The sequence below is a fragment of the Silurus aristotelis genome (genome assembly GCF_946808225.1).
Source record: "Silurus aristotelis genome assembly, chromosome: 19".
Lineage (NCBI taxonomy): Eukaryota > Metazoa > Chordata > Actinopteri > Siluriformes > Siluridae > Silurus > Silurus aristotelis.
Window position 1 is genome coordinate 18,982,618 of NC_139592.1, and position 16,190 is coordinate 18,998,807.

At 38.0% G+C, this 16,190-nt stretch overlaps 1 protein-coding gene across 8 annotated transcripts in view; it reads right to left on the reverse strand.

Annotated features, from left to right (window-relative positions):
- plekhg5b (pleckstrin homology domain containing, family G (with RhoGef domain) member 5b) overlaps positions 1-16,190 on the reverse strand; it is a gene marked incomplete at its 3' end in the record, with an annotated part of 64,668 nt that overhangs the window by 14,416 nt on the left and 34,062 nt on the right. For 6 of the 8 annotated variants that reach the window (XM_083570473.1, XM_083570470.1, XM_083570474.1 and 3 more), the window contains 6 exons: positions 7,660-7,801; positions 7,069-7,168; positions 6,764-6,821; positions 5,360-5,451; positions 4,571-4,707; positions 3,733-3,893 (listed from right to left, as the gene is read on the reverse strand). In XM_083570473.1, the coding sequence (XP_083426599.1) occupies positions 3,733-3,893; positions 4,571-4,707; positions 5,360-5,451; positions 6,764-6,821; positions 7,069-7,168; positions 7,660-7,801 (690 nt within the window). Of the gene's footprint in view, positions 1-3,732; positions 3,894-4,570; positions 4,708-5,359; positions 5,452-6,763; positions 6,822-7,068; positions 7,169-7,659; positions 7,802-9,498; positions 9,583-9,700; positions 9,834-16,190 lie in introns of those variants that run through there. The other 2 variants (XM_083570475.1, XM_083570477.1) reach the window with 2 other exon arrangements.

Here is a 16,190-nt window from a genome sequence, read left to right on the forward strand (position 1 = left end):
AAAGGCAACGGTAAAGGTCATCGTGACAGACACGGGAAATCAGAGCTCACAGAGGAGTTTCTGGGTCATTAGCGCCCCTGGTGCGCCATAGGGTGGAGGGTTTGTTTTAAAAGTCAGGCTTTGGTGAGGGGTCAGGGCGCTGTAGGGAAGACACCATGCGTGGATCAAATGCTGTCATACTATAACGAGAGTCAGAGAAAGGAGGAACCGTGGCTGCATTTCTGACAATGCCTAATGCAAAAAAAAAGTGCTACAAATATAAAAATGAAGCGCGCGGCCAATTTCACAGGCCCTGAACTTGCCTTTAAGATCAAAAACCGGTCTCTGTTAGATATGGCAGGATGTCAAACTCCATTTCCTTGTATTTGGGGAAGTCCAAAATCCAAAGCCCCAGCATTTCACAATTTATTGTGATTGTGCAAATGGTGCAAAAACTAATTACAACAGGACAGTTACTCTGTCTAACTGCGAAATATCATGACTGCACCTCCCTGAGATGCATTTATATTATTTCTGGTACAGGTTTGGGTACTTGGCAGGAAACGTCATACAGCAATCATTCTTTTGGTTTTGAGGACCTTTGCGCAAAATGCGCTTTTTCAGTTTTGAATAAAATCTAAATATCAAACGTAAATGTTATTTTTTTGTATCCATACTTATTAAAAGTACCTTCCTTTCCTTTCTGCATCAACTCCTATTCCACCATATGGACAAATGTTATACACGAGTTATATACAATACTATACTGCAACAATACAAACAATATACTTTATATTCTCTTCGTGAATAGAGACACTTAAAGAACATAATTTGCATACAGTGGTAGAATTATATTCAGAATAGCACCAAGGAACAATCAGAAATCTTTTCCAGGAAAACAAACAAAAAAAAAAAAACACAGGGGAGGAGGAAGGTGCAGTGCTAGAGATTGGCACAAACTACAGTAATGCAAATGCTATGTTTTGGAGTTAGGCAAATGTGCAAATGCAAACCCAAGTGCAGCCTGAAGCATAGCATGGAGGCGAAAGTAATTATCCAAATCACTTATCTTCACTGTTTCAATTTTGTAAAGGAAGGGAGGTCAGTTTCAGGGCAAAAGCAGCAAAGTTGAAATCAGGACAATGTTCCTAATCGCACGGTTTTCAAACGCTCAGTGCTAGCTCTACAGCGCGTGCTTGTGGTCAAATAGGTGGCCGCACTTTTCACTGAATTGACTGTTTAACCACTAATATACAGTCTTGTGGGGTTTCTTTTGTTTATCTTCAAAGCCTGGAGGGTAAAATAATTTTTTTTGTGGTTCTCCATAGAGAAATTAGTTTCGCTTTGCCTAAATATTGTTATTTTTGTGGCATGAAAGCCACTTCTCTGAAATGAGGATCGAATATGTGCAGGCCTGTCTTGTTATGTTTCTATCATAGCTCTCTGCCTAGCTTAACAATAAAACCTAAAACAAACAGTAGGCTTGAGTGTTGCAGAAAGAATAAAGTGTTATACACACTTGATGCTCTCGCCTGTAGATTTGAAGCCAACAGACCAATTTGCCTAGAACAGAAATTCCTTTTTACTGACTAGTACAAAGGTATTCATAAAATACTTTAGTGGTCCTGATGGTAGCCACTTCCCAGTTTAAAAAGCTCAACAGCCCCACAGCCAGGGTTGGGCAAATATACATCAAAATGCATTTTCAAATACCTAATGTGTATCAAAATAAACTACAAAATACAGCAGCCACACCATCAAAATAAACTACTGTATTTTTGTATTATAAAAATACTAAAAAAATACTTTTACAAGGGAGCATGTCATGTCTTCTCAAACCTTCCATCTATTGGCATATCGGACCCGTTCCCATTACACCGATTCAGTTGATTAAGTAAACAATGTTTGATGGCAACAGCTTTTCTCTGGCAGAGTCACACATTAAATATCACATCTGCAACCAGTTAAGAGATCAAATATTTACATACATAATCACTGTGATCCACCCCTCTCTGTTAATTCATTTATGTGTGTGTGTGTGTATATACAGTACAGACCAAAAGTTTGGAAACACCTTCTCATTCAAAGAGTTTTCTTTATTTTCATGACTATGAAAATTGTAGAGTCACACTGAAGGCATCGAAACTATGAATTAACACATGTGGAATTATATATGGAATTATATACATAACAAAAAAGTGTGAAACAACTGAAAATATGTCATATTCTAGGTTCTTCAAAGTAGCCACCTTTTGCTTAGATTACTGCTTTGCACACTCTTGGCATTCTCTTGATGCCTACTTTGAAGAACCTACAATATGACATATTTTCAGTTCACTTTTTTGTTATGTATATAATTCCACAGTTTTGATGCCTTCAGTGTGAATCTACAATTTTCATAGTCATGAAAATAAAGAAAAATCTTTGAATGAGAAGATGTGTCCAAACTTTTGGTCTGTACTGTATATATAATATATATAAACTTTTGGTCTGTACTGTATATATATATATATATATATATATATATATATATATATATATATATATATATATATATATATATATATATATATCTTTTTTTTTTATATACCTTATAGTTAGACTATACTTTTAATATACTTTTATACTTATTTTTACTAGTTTACATGTTGGGCAGTCGTGAAAAAGTATTTTACTACATGTCGTACTCTGTATGAATTTGTATGTGACAAACAAAAGTTGAATTTGATTACATCTCCCAGATGAAGGTTAGTTTTAAAGTAACCAACAGTTCACTGTTTAACAGTTTGCAAATGACTCAGAATTGTACCCTAATTTAGTTGCTTGGTGTTTGGTAACGAAGGGCTACTTTGCATCAGCAACACCGACTCAATGACATACAAGTCAATCATAAGAAGACGAACTGATGGCACCTGTATTCAAAGCAACTCCTTACCTTCACCACCTTTTTCCATATGGATCAATTTTCTGTTGTGATCTCAACAAGTCTGGGCAAATTACACCAATCAGTCATTGTATTAAAAAAAAAAAAAAAAAAGTATAAAAAAAAAAAAAAAAAAAAAAACTAAAGTATTTTGCTACAAAATATGAAGCCATTTTCATCAACCCTTTTAAATACAAATGACAAAAATTCTATTTCATATTTGAAATCTTATATCATAAATACTGCCCATTACAGCTATTTTCCAATTGGAGATTCAATCTGCAACAAAAGCGCTCGAAAGGTCAGGTAGCAGTGCTAACGTCATTACATTAATATTAATCTGGTTCAAACAAAGGAGTCTGTCATGTCACTATAACTAAGAAAGAGCTAAAGAAATCCAAGCTTGTAGATACCAAGTGCTAAATGCAAAAAAACCCCCACAAAAGTCAAAGATAGTGATTCAGATCAATACCTAACTAGCTGTTAATTGAAAGACCTTACTGCTAAACAAATGATCAGAAGGATTGCAACATTTTGCCCACCAGTAACAAACGGCAGAAAAATATTTGTAAGGACTATAAATCTACCCCTCTTTCTCATACATTGGTGACACGATGTGAAGGCACTTCCTGTTTAAAGAGAAAAATGGCGGGAACAGTGGCTTCTCATCTGAGATGATGAAATAATAGTTAAAAACCAGACAGGAAGAAAGAAGCTGGTGATCGTGGGACCGCTGCATACGCAGGAAACGAACGCATTCAAAATAATTGTTTGGCGTCTGTACAGATTTCAAAACAAATACATGCAGATTTAATGCGAGTTCTACTGACCAGTATATCCACACTCTCTTGGCGGGTAAGGGAGCCATGTTCGATCTTGTCAAGGGAGGAATTGAGGATGTAGGGACTTCCCCCAACTGAAATCTTCATATTGGGCATCGTATGAGACTCCTTCACTTCCTTCTCCACCTTCAGCTCATCACCAGGACGAGCTGCAACATGCAGGCCCATACCAACACGTACACAGACCGAGAGAGAAAAAAGAGAGGAAGAAAGAGAAAAAGCATGAAACAAAACAAGTTCACTGAGTGGGAAATAGTCAATAACATCATTGAATGAGTAATACTTTTACATCAATGAGTAATAATAATGACGGTTTTAGAATTGTCTACGTATACAGAACTGTACAAATCTCAGACCCCCAACTACTCACTGCCTTTCTGATTAATACATGATTATACCAAGGAGAATCCTGATCAAAGATTTCCGGAGCATTTCACTAAAACATGCTACTTGCCTAATCTTCCTAATCAATCGCTACCCAATCACTCCATCTAAACCTCCAGCCTCGCGTCATCGGCTGATAATTACACAAGCAGTGTCAGAGTGTGACGAAAGTCAGCGTGAGTGTTCGTGTATACTAGATGATTAAGAAGACCGCATTGGTTACGTGGGGTTTGTAGAGACGTGCCTTGTACAAATTAAGTTCTCTGGAGCCAGGAGGATCGCAGGAATGGGAGTGTTTTCAACTCAAATTCGAAATCTATGCCATGACTGGCGTGAATTCAACAGATTATACATTTTTCATACTGGCCAAGAGAAATTGAGATCTGGTTGGAAACACACCTGAGACGATTATTATCTTCCCTGATCCGAGTTTAAACCTTACCTTTGACTTTGATGTAGTGTCCTCCAAAAGGGTACGCCTCAAAGCTGAGTGACAGGGGGGTGTTGGACTGGTCTAGGAACAACTCGACCCGGGACAACTCGATCCCCTTACGCTCAAACACGGGCCCCAGCACCTCTCTACATGTACAGATTGCATGTACCCAATCGTTATAACAAAATAGGCATGGAAAAAAGTATTCACTATATTAAAACAATCTATACATTCTATAAAAGTTCTAGATATATAATGACATAATTAGAGGTCGACTGATTCATCGATTTTGCAGATTAAGCGGCACAAATAGTTGATTGCAGGAACTAGCGGCTATTTGCAAAAATCCACATCGATAGTTTTTCCGGCTCCCGGACAGTTCTCACCACAAGAGCGGCCTCTAGCCATGTGCTGTTAGTTTTTTCACGTGAGACGGTGTGCTGCACGGAGAGCATGATATAATATTTATTATTTATAGAATAATCGTTATTAATTCATGATTTACTTTTTTACATGGAGTGTTATTTTTCTTGTTTTTTTTATACAGTATCCATTTTTTAAAACTATCATTTGATTAATCAATTACTGGCAATTAACGATCCAACCTAGCTATTGGTATATGTAAAATCTATCAGTCGACCTCTAGACATCATACCAGATGCCACCGGTTGCGAACAAATAATTATAATGAAGAAGCTTCCTGAAGTACCCAGGAATAACACGTTTTTCCTCTACAGAAGATGATTAATCCATGTAAATATTGTGATGCTACATTTGAAACTTTCCAGCCTGACTCACCTCAGTGTCTTTTTTTTTAGGGCGGGAACGATCTCGGTGTCGACGTCGAAGTTCAGGTCGAATTTGAGAGTGAAGCACTCCTTTGTGGGGTCCTGCAGGGGGCGACAATGCCAGTGCAACAGGTGAATCATTGCAGGTGCAGTTAGACATAGGAACAAGCTGTGGTGCTGTTATTATCCGAGTTTAAGTTGATAATTAAAGAGCTGGAGATGACTCAAGAGACGTCGGTTCATTTCCTGTCTTCTGATAATGAGCTCAGCAGACATGAGAGGGAAAATATGGTGGCTTTATTTTAGTCCAAGTCATCGGCGGATGCTTTTGCAATATAAGTATTTAAACCGGAGAGAGCTGGACACACTGTCTGTTGTAAACAAACGATGACGAAGCACAGCAGGCAAACTGTGATTATAGAAACCAGTTTCCTAAACCTGGAAAAGCTCAAGATTTAAGTTTTAAATGATGAATCAACCACTTACAATACGCAAAACTGAGTCACTAACATCTAATGATAATACTCTCCAGTTTTATTACAGCAGTGTTTCAAAAACAAAAACATAAAACAAGTTAATGATTTGATCCTTTTTTAAGATCACATTGAACACATTAAGAATTTCTGAAAGTCCTGCTAGAAAAGCTTGAGTTACACCTCATTTGCTAGCTAAAGAATGTGTTTTGAAAGTCTGCAAAACAAGACAAATGCATGCCAACTTTTTGGAATTCAGGGAAATATTTAGACATTTTTGCCTTTTGGCAGACAGCTTTATACAAAGCGACTTATTTTATACAGCTGAGAACTTGAGGGTCAACAGTGGCAACCTGGTGGTGCTGGGATTTGAACTTGTGAACTTTCAACCAATTGAGTCCAACGTCTTAACCACTGAGCTACCCCTTTTCCTTCCATTTAGAAAGGAATGAAAGGATGGATAGATAAAAATAAAAATAAAAATAAAAAGGAAAGGTACAAACATATTAAAAGAAAAAATAATACCAGTAAGAAAGGATGAGAAAAGAAAATGGAAGAGACTGGAAAAATCCAAAGGAATTGAAAACAAAGGTAAAAACAAAGAAAGTGAATAATTAAAGAAAGCAAAGGATGAGAAAGGCAGAACTGTATGGAGAGGCAAAAAAGGGGGAAAATGTAGAAGGGAAATAAAAAAAACAAGCAAATTGAAGGCAAAAGGGAAAAGATGTTGAAAAAAAAGCAAGGTAGAAATGAATTAAAAGGGGAAAAGCAACAGAATGTAGAAGGGAAAAAATAAGTAGTAAAAAGCAAGGAAGGAAATTAAGAGAAATGAATGGAAAAGAAAGGAATGAAAGACAGGTGAAAGCTTTGGAAATATTGTGAAATGTAATGATTGCCTGCAATACCCATAGTGCCCAGCAGAAGGGACACAAGGCACTTACATCAGTATAACGTCTCCGGGCCTTCTTCCTTATCTTCATCGGTCCCACCTTACGCTCCCTAATACACAAAAACACACACTCAGAACAATCTAACCATTTAAAATAAATAAATAAATAAATAAATAAATAAATAAATAAATAAATAAATAAATAAATAAATAAATAAAACACAAATGGTGTATAAACAGTTTATTAAGCTTTTTAATGCATTTAATTAGAATCATTTGAAAGTCAATTCCAGGAAGATGATGGACGAATGTAACCCGGATGTTTCGGTATGCTTTCCTAATTGATGGCATACTAACCCTTTCTCTGTGCCGCTTTCCTCCTCCTCATCCAGGTCAGAAGGAGGGCTGGTGCGTGGGGGGCAGGAGCGAGTAGACACATTCCGGCCCAGGATGGAACCTGTAGAAACACAAGCCAGCTTGTCTTAGTGTGCGTGCATGTGTGTGTGTGTGTGTGTGTGTGTGTGTGTGTGTGTGTGTGTGTGTGCGTGTGTGTGCGTGTGTGTGCGCGCAAAGACAGATTTGCTGAAGTACCAGTGAAGAGCAATCGTAGTTGGAATGAACTTTGCTGAGCATAATCAAATTTCCTGCTTACAGATGGAGCTCATCATCATGGCATCGTTTAAACTTCTACTCAAACAGCATAAGATGAGCAGATATTTACTGGAAATTGTGTAAATACATAATATTTCAAAAGATCGCTGCCTTGCTATTTTTACTTTATAGTAATCAAATAGTCATCCTCTACAGACTGCTATATTTCAGCTGGCTGCTTGTTTGAATTATTCTAAATGTGTGTGTGTGTGTGTGTGTGTGTGTGTGTGTGTGTGTGTGTGTGTGTGTGTGTGTGTGTGTGTGTGTGTGTGTGTGTGTGTGTGTGCTCAGTCCTACTTTGTGGCTGCAGGTCAAAGCGAGGGTGACGGTCAAAGTGCATGGTTTCGGTCTCGTCAAAGTGGCAGCGGGAGTCGCATGACTCGCACAGGTGAAGAGGACTCTTGTTGTTCAGATCCTGACACTCAGGGTGATGGCACACCTGCACACACACAAACACACACAGATTTCTATAGAAAATTCTACATGTGCAATAAAATAGATTAGCAAGCCCACAAGCGGTGGTGCTTTCCAGGCCTTGGTTTTAAAGGCCTAGACACCTACTAAGCGATCGCTTTGCTGTTACGCAATACCATACAGTAAGACGGTTATAGCTAGACTAAGTAAGTTTAAATGAAAAATAAAAACTGTATTTCTAGAGGTTTTTGAAGCAGCACATTATTTTAGCTAAAATTGATGATGTTCCACATAAACAATGGTATTCAAGTCTAGCTGGGCAATACAAGGCAAAGTACACCTACAAAAGTTTACTTTTAAGTAGAGGGACAGTTGATTGCTGGAACTATTGGCAAAGAGTTGCACTATAGAAGGTCCTCAATCATTATACTGTTCAAGAGCGGCCTCTAGAGGAGAATCTCTGACATGCTGTACTTAAATCATGTTGGTTCACAGTTCATTAACTAAACTTAACAAATACAATAAAGCCTTACCATTTTACATAAATCTAAAGACATGTTTAAGATGACCATCGCATTAAAATGACATTTATTTTTTATAAGTATCTATTTTAAAAACTATTAGTTGATTCATTATTTATCGGCAAGTACGATCAACCTAGCTATCGGTAAATTCCACTATCGGTTGACCCTCTAGTTTTTATCACTCACAAAGCAATAGAGTTGGGCTGTTTACATGTTTAACCCTTGAAAGGTACATAAGACCTTTTTCTTTTTTTACATTTACATAACATACTGTTCTTGAAAACCGCAGTGTTGTGTACAATGCTCGGTAGTGCAGTAGTATCAACGTTGCTGCCACCAGTGGCCTCACTTAGTATTACATCCTTTGTAGGAACAGATCACGTAAAAGTCTAGTCAAACATAAAAATTCATTTTGATAATTTTTCATAATCCCAATTAGCGATTGTTCGCCGTCAGCAGCCTTATACAGCAAATTCATTGCATTTTTGCCAGTGAGTGGTTTTGCCCAGGTTTAAACTCTCCATAGTTTCCTACTACAGTCCTCCCTGCTTCCTATACAGAACTGACCATTTATATCCCCTCTTCAAGATCTGACCTCCTGCAACAAAAAACAAAAAACAAAAAAAAAAAAAAGAAGCACCCGAAATTCATAATACACTGATACCTCTGAGAACGGCTCAGCTGGCATGATTACACACTGGGCATCGCTCTTTCTGTCATTTACCACATAAGCCTGAGGGCTGAACAGTGTGATGATTCACATTTTCTGACTGGAGAAATCATGTAAAAACATGAACAGCATGTCAATGCGTTTAATTTTAAGAATTCTTGTTTTCATATTGACGATACCACACATTTTCAATCGTATTAGAGGATTCAGCACACAGACTATAGTGTACTGAACGCATTTCAGTGTAAGACTGCCACTCCTCAAATTACCCTACAGCACACCATTGCGCAACCTGCTCAAATCCTTACTGAATATCTAGTAGGGACAAGCAGCTGCACCTAGACATGCCCTATTCGATCTTCTCTCACAAACATCTGTACACACGTTCTTACCCTTCACGCAAATGAGCAGCTATGAGGTAATCTGCAGATTTTGCGTGCAGGCATTTTGTCTTTTTAAAGACGACTCAAGCGAACTCTATGTTCTACAGGGATTTGCAAACAATAAATTTATCATTTGTCCACCAACCAGTAGCTGTAAACACCATCCCAGATGTCTACTACAACACAAACCAGACGCCTCCCGAAACCCCAAAGACACCACTGCGACGCCACACTCTATTAAAAAAAAAGCTTTGATTGATACCCAACTCGGGGATCTCGAAAAAAAAGACTTCCAAAAATGGTTTAATCCGAGGAACTAATCATTAGTTTGGCTCAGACAAACCCACCTGACACGGTGGTGAAGATTATCTCTAAATCTTCCACTCTTTTCTCTAACCCCGACTTCACATCCAAAGAGACTCATGGTTCCAAACTTGTTTTAAATGGGTTCCAAGTAAAAAAAAAAAAAAAAAAAAAAAAGCCTTGATGTCAGTACTAGGTGTGTCCAGAGCGGTGTGAGCACCTGTAATAAAAGGTTTAGTTGCTTGACTGTGCACTCGTTGCAGCTTGTCTCCGTAACTCATGCAAGTACATGCAAGTACATGCAAGACGATATAAAATTCGGTTTTATTAAAAGTGCAGAATTTTCAGCTTTGGCTTTACTTAATAAAGAAACGTTTGAAATTGTATTTCATATCCTTGTTTCCTGTGTACACAGGTTGGGGCGGCACACAACTGCAAGGTGGATTTGCGCTTCCACAATTTCAGAAGCCAAAAACATTGGCAATGATGAAGGATTAGGAAAAAAATGGAGCAAAGGCATCCACATTCCAAACTGAAGTCAAAGCTTTTTAATACAGGCTTTAAGAACAGATATTCAATAGGGCTGTACGGACAGCAGATGACATGACTTGGATAACTGGTGCACAATATCAGCTCACTCTGTTGAATAAGAGGAGGAGAGGAAGTGAGTGGGAGAAAGACACAAGGCCGTTCAGATTAAATTATGATTGTGTTAAAAATTGTTCTTGGGAAAGAAGTAGGATTTTTTTTGGTTTCCTGACATAAATAACCATTTATGGTTATTACTTACAAATGACAGATTATTTCAACCGCTACTAAAAATACACCATATGGACACCTGATCATGAGACATGAAATATAGTACACATTTGCTGTTATAATAACCTCCACTCTTCTTGGAAGCTGTTCCACTAGATTTTGGACCATGTTCATGGAGATCTTTGACTAGACCGGTGTTTACGTCGGGGTGCCATTAAGGTTCCTATTCAAACCAAAGGTGTTTAATAGGGTTGAGGTCAAAGCTCTAAAGCAGTCCACTCAAGATCTTCCACTCTAACTCATATAAAACATATGTTTATGGAACAGGTTTGGGTCTCCAAGTTCAAGAGAAAATGTAATGCTACAGCAATCGAAGACGTTCTATACAATTGTACGCCTCCTATTTTGTGGTAAGAGTTTGGTGAAGAACTACATATATACAGTCAAGGATATGTGCAGGTCACTCGAGTTCTTTTACACCAAACCTGCCAAACTTTCTGGTGCAGGCTTAGTGCACAGGGTTTTCGCCGTGCTGGAACATGTATGGGCCGTTTAGCTCCAGTGAAGAGACACTGTAATGCAAAAGAAAGCCATACCGGGGAGTTGGCAACCGATCCAAATGTCAAAGAGTGGGGAACTAGGTATTTTGTTTTGTTCTAAATTTTGCTTAGAAGTAACCAGGCTTGAAGATAGCAGTGGCTGAAATCCAAGGAAAAGATAAAGACTCACTGAAGACACGAGTTTGTTAGTTAACAGATATGCAGTGTGTATGAATAAGGTGATGGGCTTCTTAGCAAGATGAAAAATGTAATAACCGCATAGAACACTAGCGCCATCATAAACTAGCATATAAGGGGGCATTCCAGCAGAGGCGAAACATCTCCATCTTCATTACATACATGCTGTGTTGCATCTCTTTGGTCACTGAAATTCCGTGCATAAAAAGACAAGACTCGGACAGCTGTGAACACACGTCCGTCGTGTTAGCTCCTCCGCTGGGACGGCTTTCAATCAGAGCCACGTGGCTGCCCATATGGACTGTTTTCTGTCCGAGCCTGAGGTCTCCGATTACATGACGTGCATGTCTGAAAAGCAGCTGCCACCACAATGTTTGCTTTGAACTCTCTGCTGGCTTGGAGCAGAGAGAGATAATGCTGTACTTTTGATCTAAATGGACAGGTTGTACAGCACAGATGCATTTAAGCGGAGACAGATGAAAGCATCGGTCTGGTCGACAGATTAAATACGCGGGGATCAAATGCGGCCTGTAAGCTCATCCTCACAACCTGCTCAGCACTCCTCGTCATTATTACGGTTATATAACCAGCTTCGGCATGAACGTGAACGGCTGTGTATCTAACATGTCCTGAAGTCTTTTAGTCCTCCTGCACCACTTTGAAATGCCAAGCAAATTCTAGCCGGAAAGTCAAATTTCAAATGTGTATTAATACATATATTTCACAGAAGTTCATTCCTGTAATCCCTTGCCTTATAGCAGCTATAAACAGATGTTCCTTCACTAGGTCTTTCGGATCATAAGACTAAAAGATCGCAGCTTATGTCACAGAAAAACCAGAAAGTTTATACTTGAATAATTTTAGCGAACGGAGGAAAATTGTTACAAAAAACAAACAAACAAAAAAAACATCAGCTTGAAAATTCTCCAACTATATATTTATATATATATTCTCTATTGATTCAAACTCTTTATTAAATGTGTACTTATTCTATCGTCATCATCTCAAGTACCAACTCTGAAGACGTGTCTTGGACAAGTGGCTAATCTTCTTACTTTCGAAAAACTTGACCTATGCTCTTTTTCCATCTTTTTTTTCCCTATGGTCACTTTTGGATTGAAAGAGGCAGATGTAGAGAACAGAGGTGTATGGAGACGGATGATCCGCTGTGGCGACATCTAATGGAAGAAGCCGAAAAAAAGGAAGACGACGACTTTCTCATATTAACAGTATTGTTGTTATATTGTTATATTTTTGAATGCATGCATCGTGTGTTAACTGAGACTCTGTTGCAAAAAACAATGCTGACACTGCAGAATCTTTCCAGAAATTATCACTCAACCAATAAAACAATTTTTATAAAAAATAAGAACCAAACAAATAAGTCCCAACAAACGAGGTGTTACTATAGAAACGACAGCACATTAGAAGCATGGGAACCCAGAAGACATGAATTACAGCCAACGGCACTGTTGCCAGTGCTGCCGTTATACACACTAAATCAGCAGTGCTCGATTGTCCAGTATGTCAAAGAAAACACAGCTGATATAACAGAAGTTATGCAAATGAAAAAGTAGTTTGGGAACTGGAAATATATCGTTATTAAGAGATTTGTATTTTTCACCTTTTGTTAGGACTCATTTGATGTTTATAATGTAGGTGATTTAGTTTTAAAAAAAAAAAAAGTAAAGCTTAGCAGAAAAGCAAACAATACGAGATGAGTATCAGTATTGGCTGATGCTCAAGATTTCAGTATCAATATAAAAAAAAAAAATGTATTGTGGAATGTATACTGTGCTCTAGCGACTACTTTTATCGCATAGGTCCTCTCATGCAGGTTGTGAAGCAAAACCTGAGACGTCAATCTAGCTACAATTCACTTCTCAATACACAGATTCCAAAGATTCCATATTCAGGCATGAAGAAATGTTTGGAAAACGAAGAAAGAAATCTCCCCGTATTATCGACATCAAAAATAAGACTCCATGGACAACACTGTAATGAGAGAAAGTAAAGGAGAAGGAAAAGAAGGATAAAACAAGCCCTGAACAGACACTAGTGTTTTATTAATTAGCAACACGTTGACACCTACGCTGATGATGCATCATATACTTAGAAACTACATTGATGTCAGCTCAAAAATTTTATTTCTATAAACCAGATCAGACTGCATTGACCTGAAACTAAACTCCACGCAAAACTGAGGAAAGCAAACTCCGTGCTCATATTACATGTATATCAAAATGTACGACGGCGAATGTTTCACGCCTCAATGTCAATTAATAGAGAACTTGCTCTATATATACACAAAAGTTTGACCATAAGATTTGAATGTGATTTTTAAATGTCCACATTCTACATTTAGTCCCCATTTGCTCTTATAAGAACCTCCACTCTTCTGGGAAGATGCTCCACTAGATTTTGGAGTGTGCTTGTTCTCATTCAGGTTTAAGGGTGTTAGTAAAGTCAAGTAGTGATGTAGGGTGACTAATAAACTTTTGATATCCAGTTTAACGTGCACAAAAAAAGTACACATTTTTTATAATAATAAAATGAAGCTTTTGAATGTGAAAGGAATAATTAAAAAAAATTTACATAAATCTAACTTTTATATTTATGAAAGAAATCGTATATAAAAAAAAATGTACACAAAAAAAAAAAAAAAAAATTGACTAATCAATATTAGATCATTAGGAGTCAGGACATCCAGCCCTGTTTTAATCATATCGCGTTTTCAGTTATAAATGACTACGCTACACGACTGACACTCACACACAAAAATAATGTAAAACCAGAAATTAAGCTCTAATCCAATCCAGAAAATAAAACCACAAAGAAACCATTCTGGTTCCGGTTTTCTTTTGTAAAACCTGAACTGATTTCTGACTCTAGTACACATTTAATGATCCCTTAAATGCCTTGGGCTTATAAACTGGGACGACTTCTAACTAAAGCGTGGAAAAGTTGGAGCATGTGCGCGAGACAGACGGCTGTAAATGATTCACTGGAGCAAAAACGTCAGCTTCCCTGAAAAAACGTGTGTGATGCAGACTGGATACTCATACACTCTCTCCCACACACACAAAAACACACCCAAACACTTGAGAATCGGATCACACCGGTTAATGATAAAAACGGATGATTCGTCACGCCACACAAACAAAAGATGTAAACATTATAAACTAAATCCTACCACACGCCAACACCACGGCCAGCCTGTTATGGCACAACACTGAAACGCACATGATTTGCTGTTTTTTTTCCCTTCTTCTTTTTCATTTACCGTATTCACTGAAAGATCCAGTAAAACACTTGAAGTGTTCACACTCCACCAAAGCATTTCCAAAATTATTTCCATTTCATAGACGCTATAAAGGCAAAAGTTTGCAGATTCCTGACTTGAATTTCCCATTCCACGTTCCGTCCACATTTGCTGTTATAATAACCTCCACTCTTCTGGGAAGATGTTCCACTCATTTTTAAAATGCGCTTGTGGAGATTTGTGCTCAATCAACCACAAGGGTGTTAGTAGAGTTAGGTACTGATGTAGGATGAAGAGGCCTGGGGTGCAGTCAGCGTTCCAATTCATCTCAAGGTTTTATGGGATTGTAGAGGTTTTCAGCACTCTATAGCAGTCCACCCAAGATCTTCCAATCCAACCCGTGTAAACTGTACATTCATGGATCTGGTTTTGTGCACAGGGGTATTGTCATGCTGGAACAGGTTTGGGTCTTCTAGCTCAAGTAAAGAGAAAATTTTATGCTACCGTATCCAGAGACGTCCTATACAACAGTGTGCCTCCAACTTAGTGTTAAGAACCACTTTTAACTGGAAAAGTCAGGTGTCCCTGATGTCTCTTTGTATGTTTGATTCCTACTCTTGAATTGCATTTCATGTGTCAAAGCTTCAAGGGAACAAATAAACTACATAAAGGCAAAGTAAAAAAATTTTTTTTTAAGTTTATGATGACGCCAGAATCTCACAAAAAGTTTTCACTGCATGAATTATACATCTTCAAGTAAACCAGAAAAGGATTTCATTTACTTTACAATCCTAGGGGCTCAGTGGCAGCGTGGCAGGAGGTTCATGTCTGGTCTATTAAAAAAGAAAGAAGAAAAAAAGACAAAGGCGGCAGCGGCAACGTCTGCATCCTATTAACTTTCTTCTCCGCAATTTGTTTTGCATTCACTCGTTACGTGAACCTAAATACAGAAAGCCTTCTAATGACGAGTCTTTAGATGCAAGCTGTGGGTCGGTGCGGTTTGGCGAATGTTCAGGGGAGACATGAAAGCGTTTAACATGTTAATGAGCTCATTCACATAGACAAGCGAAAAACGGTGTTGAACGCGGACTCTTGCGCTGGTCTTCAAGGAAAAACTGACTTGTGGTTGTTTACTAGTTGCTCGAGGAGAAAAAGATAAAAATAAAAAAAGCATGGAAACCATCCAAGGTGTGAGTTTTCTACATCCAATTGACCCGAATTAAAAAAAATTTAAATTTAAAATTAGCCTAATGTGTTGGATATCCTGAACAGTTGCAGGTTATTATTAAGGTTTTATTATTATTATTATTATTATTTAATATTGCCGTATATAATTAGGCAATAGGGTTTCTTTCTTCCATACCACCATGGAAAACACTCATTTCCTAAGACATCAAACCTAACTATCATAACCATGGTGGCACCTTGACGCTCGTTTCCTGTAAAGCATGTTTAAAAGAAAGAGAGACAGACCACAAGGTGCAGGTTTCTGAATGAGCTTAGGCCACACCTATGAAGGATGCCACTGGGATTTCCCAGAATTACACGACTTAAAAACCACTACTTCCTTATGGAGATAAAACTGACTCGCGTTGCATCCAATATTCTACGATATCACATGACTCAGGAATTACTTGAGAGAATGAGACTTTCTTCGGGTTGGATTCACTCTCTTAAATGTGCTCATAGATCGGATTAGTCTACTAGACTAGACTACTTGGTCTCATCACCTGAGCCAAAAACTGGTAGGTGTGGCAGAACAGTGGAACAGTAAAC